Below are 4,732 nucleotides of genomic sequence, written 5' to 3' on the forward strand. Positions count from 1 at the left end.
CTCCTCCTCCTCCTCCTCCTCCCTTTCAAGTTTGACTCACGCCCCCATTTACACATTGTATTGAACACAATGTGTTCTGAGCAATCAGATCACATGTAGACAACTGTAGACAACCACTGCCTCCTCAATGTGTCTTCAGTTTAATTTATTTATAAAGCCCAATATCACATATCACAATTTGCCTCAGAAGGCTTTACAACATTTTGCATCCACTTACAGGCGGAAAAAAGAAAGAAAAGCAAAAAACAAAACCAAAAAAGGACATATAAGTGTAAGTACCTCAAATTTGTTCTTGAGTACAGCACAGCATGTATTCTAATAATATTATTCTACTTGGCAAGAATAACCCAGAAATTGCACCAAAAAAAAAAAAGAAATTCAAAAGTTGATCAAGAAAATCACCTGAAAATTAGTTTTACAAGCAAAAAAAAATTTTTCTCAGAATTGTTAAAAATAATTGTGAAAAATGATCAAAAACTAGAAAAAAAACAGCTGAAATTTAATTATTATTTTTCTATTGCAAATCTGTCCATCCTGGAAGACGGATCTCTGCTCAGTTGCTCTTCCTGAGGTTTCTATCATTTTTTTTTATAATTTCTTTCTATTTTGGGGGGCCAAGCGATGCTAAGTTGCTCAGTTCCTTCTCCCCATGTTTTTGACAGGACTAAAATAAATTTTTCGTGAAGGCCAGCACACTTGATTCTTTGGTGGTGGCGTCCGAGAAGAAGATGCTGCACAAACTTCAAAGCATCAGTGGCTCTCACCATCTCCACAATGTGCTGTTCAGGCACAGGGACACTTTTACCACAAGGAGCAATACAACAAATCTTTTCCTCCTGTGGACATCAGATTTTACAATTACAACCCCAATTTCCCCAAATAATGGGGGCGCTGTGTAAACATAAATAAAAACCCAATGCAATGCAAATCTGTTTTGATATATGTAGTACAAAGACAAGATATTTAATGTTCAAACTGATAAACTTTATTGGGCTTTTTTGTTTGTTTGTTTGTTTGTTTGTTTATAAATATACACACATTCTGAATTTCATGGCTACAAACCAAACGTTTCCAAAAAGTTGGCACAGAGGCAGCAAAAGACTGGAAAAGTTGGTGAATGCTCAAAAAGTACCTGTTTGGATCATGTCATGGCTAAACAGGTTCATTGGTGTGTGTCCCCCAGTGGCTCAGTTATTCACAAGCAGGGACGGTGTGAGGTTCACCACTTCATGAAATTCTGTGTCAGTGGTTTTTAAAGTGTTAATTTAGTGAAATGTGAAATACTGGGACATTATGTGCAACATTACTTGTGACAGCCCCTCCCAGTCTGCCTGTCAGTTGTCTTTGCATGTGGCTTTTGTTTTTGTTGCCTGCCTTGAGCCAGGTGGTAACAAGACAAACCAGGAATAAAGGTGTGTACACAAAGTTTTATAACGTGCCAGTGCATGCTTTGAGCTTCCAGGATAGTGCTTTTTAAAAGGTGTTGGTTTGTTGCGTAGGACTTAAGTCACTCTCAACCACTTAGAAGCATCCTGTCTTCAGCTTTGCCAGTTTGCAGTAAATCCAAAAATAAAACCATCTGCACACACTTTGTATCTGACATCCATGTAATTATCTTGCATACCAAACAGTTGAAAGATCAGTCAACTGGAGCTGCGCTGATTCTTTTCCAAAATGTTATTTATAAAAAACATCCTCCTAATTTCATGGTCTTCTTACACTGTAAAACTTTGCCTCTGCCTCATTAATGCTGCTTTTGCCCTGCCGCTTGCTCTTTCAGCCACATCTTCAAGGCTCCGGCTAGAGGGGGGAAAATATTTATTCATCACTCCCCAAAATCTCATGTAAACACATCTGCAGGGAGTGGTGAGGCCAGAGTATCAGCACTAAATTCCAATTATGTTTCTGCTATTTTCAAAGGTGAGTTGTCTTACTCAACTGCAGGAGTATATTTAAAGAACAACTTGACAGGAAATGACTCAAAATTAGTACAAATTGTGTTTTTAAAAAAAGAAAAAAAGGAAAGAAAACTACCAGAAAATTAGCACAAAAAATATAATTTTTTAAAAACAAGAATAAAATAAAAAAGAATGACTTGAAAAAGTATCGATATACAAACACATGTTCATATTTTCATGACATGATTTTAAACATATAAATATCATTATATTCTTGAGAATTTACCCTATTATTTTTATTTTTATATATACACTTCCACTGACTTTATCTCTCCTTTTAAAAAAGAAACAACAGATTTTCAGGGCATTTTCTTATCATCTTTTCTTAATTTCTCTCAGCTTGCAGGGGGGGCTTATGCCAACTTGCTCATTGCCTTTTTCCCCAAGTTTTTTTTAAAGAAACCATAATTTTCTTCATTTATTTTCGAATTTCAGAGGTTTTAATGCTTGTAAAAGGCATCTGAACTCAGCACAAGAATACCAATGACATTCCAGGTGTCAAAGGGTTAAGGGCATTTGCGGGCATTTGCAGTCATTAATTTATGCGAATTGGGTAGTTTGGGACAATTGGCACACACTTTCAGTTTAAAAGGAGTTTGACATTCATCGATCTGAGAACACAGGTGCGGAAAATTCTGCCAGTTTAGAACCTCACAAATAGACTGCATAGCCACAGTGGACCACCTAAGAAAGGTCTGAGAGGAGGATCTAGGAGTGGAAATCATGGAAGACCTCTGGAGAAAGGCCAAACAGCAGGTCCATTCTTCTTCTGTATGCATTAGACATGGACTCTTGTAGTTCAAAACATTACACATACTGAACTTATCAAAGCTGACACTTTCCAAGATGTTTCCTACAGTACATCCATCCTGTGAACAATGTGGACAGGCACCAGCCTTGGAACTATTTAAAGATCATTAATTGTTGGACTGAAATATTTGAAACTCCATCTGAGGTCCTACTGAGGCCACTTGAACCAGAACCAGTTCTTGTAGTGTTTAGAGTGAAAGCTGGTATGACAGAGCTGTCAAATAACCAGTATAACATAATGTGCTTTGACACATTGCTGCCAAACAGACAGATTTCTTGAAATTGGAAACAAAAGAACTAATCACCCCAATTAATGCTGAAAGATGTAATAACGATTTACAGTAAGAAAAGATAGAAATTTTATTGAGATGAGAAGGTGAACACACTCTATCTGATTTGGCAAACTTTAATTGACAATTTTAATAAGATAAACCCGTGACTCATATGTCATCAGTAACATATGCATATTCTGTATATTTGTGTATATTTATCATGTTTTCTTCTCTGGTCTTATAAATGTATTTGTGTTTTTGTTTCAAAGAAGATGATGTGATTCACAAGAAGAAAAAAAAAAAGAGGAAATTTCCTTTTTTCCATAAATATGTGGCTGTACATGTCAAGGTACATATTATAAAATGCCATGGCTTGCTTATCAATTAACATTGTTCAGCATTTCCTTATTTGACGTAGATTGGAAACATTGTGGTTAATGTAGTGCCTCTCAAAACAAACATACATCTAATCATCCTTTTGAGGACATATGTAGGACATGATGACGTTGATCATGTTCCTGATAATGGGAGGTCGTGGGTGGAGGTTGTGTGGCAGGAGGTGGGCCACCACCATTTCCCATGCGTCGATCAGATGAACATTCAGTCCTTTGAACATGGCTCTGAGCACCTTATTACACTGCAGAGAGTGCCAGTCACTTTTGGTCATCGCCGCTTCAAGCCACATAGCTTTGGGGGCCCCTGTCCGTATGATGACCACTGTGTCTGGAGCCCTGTCCAGCAAATGCACCACTGACCTTCGGATGCTCCGCAGCCGCCGAATGTAGATCTCCATGGGGTACGTTCCAAAGTGAGCCCAGACGCAAAAAATTACAACAGTGTTGGCGCCTCCCACCAAGCCATCTATTTCATTGGCAATGTAACGAGTCTCAGGGGCAGGAACATACGTAATACGGATAGGAGGAGCGTGGAAACGGTACGTCACCAAGATGTTATTTACATAGTCCAAGGACATGTAAGGTCCAGCTTTCTTTGGGCTGTGCAGGTTGAACTGCTTGAGACCTAAAAATATTACAGAAGGAGCAGATTAAGCTGCAGTGTGAACAAAATCAAATTATTACCAGAAATCTCTGTGGATCATTTACCTGGTAGTACTGCGTTGAGAAATTCAAAATACTGCCTGACAGTGGAGTCTCCATACATGTGGACCACCTTGCCTCTCAGACACTGAGTGATGGCAGTGTTTTCGAAATTATGAACTGTGGTGCCATCTAATGCTTTCCATAGACCCTGGTAGTAATAGCCAGAGGGTCCAGACTCCACAATGCTGGTCTTCAACTCTGGTTGACCTGAGTGGAAGTGAAAGAATAAAGATGGCATCATTTCATGTTATTCTTGTCAGCAAACCCCATGGAAACACCAAAGTTTTCTCCTCCTAACTGTATAACTGGTTGCTTGGGGTTAAAGTTAGCTCATTGCCTTCAACATTTGTTGGTGAGTCAATAGTTTTAGAGGTCCAGTGTGTGAAATATGGTGGGATAGACTGGCAGAAATGGAATATAATTTAGCAAGTGTCTTTTCTGTGGTGTGTAACAGTAATAAGTTGGGCTGTCAAAATAACGTGTTAATTCTGCCAAACTAATTACAGAAAAAATACTGTGTTAAAAAAGTTTTTAAAATGCTGATTAATCTGGGGTGCATTTTGACCCAGTGCCTTTTTGAAGGCCACAGTTG

The 4,732-nt window shown here is 38.4% G+C and overlaps 1 protein-coding gene across 1 annotated transcript; it reads right to left on the reverse strand.

The window, feature by feature from the left end:
- Positions 1-3,122: 3,122 nt before the first annotated feature.
- LOC121963743 (NXPE family member 3-like) lies at positions 3,123-4,393 on the reverse strand. Its single transcript, XM_042513997.1, has 2 exons — positions 4,144-4,393; positions 3,123-4,060 (listed from the first exon to the last, which is right to left on the reverse strand). Exons 1-2 carry the CDS (start codon positions 4,379-4,381, stop codon positions 3,507-3,509), a joined length of 792 nt encoding a protein of 263 aa, XP_042369931.1. The 5' UTR covers positions 4,382-4,393; the 3' UTR covers positions 3,123-3,506.
- Between the last annotated feature and the right edge of the window lie 339 nt (positions 4,394-4,732).

Source organism: Plectropomus leopardus, unplaced genomic scaffold (assembly GCF_008729295.1).
Source record: "Plectropomus leopardus isolate mb unplaced genomic scaffold, YSFRI_Pleo_2.0 unplaced_scaffold12353, whole genome shotgun sequence".
NCBI classification, from domain to species: Eukaryota; Metazoa; Chordata; class Actinopteri; order Perciformes; family Serranidae; genus Plectropomus; species Plectropomus leopardus.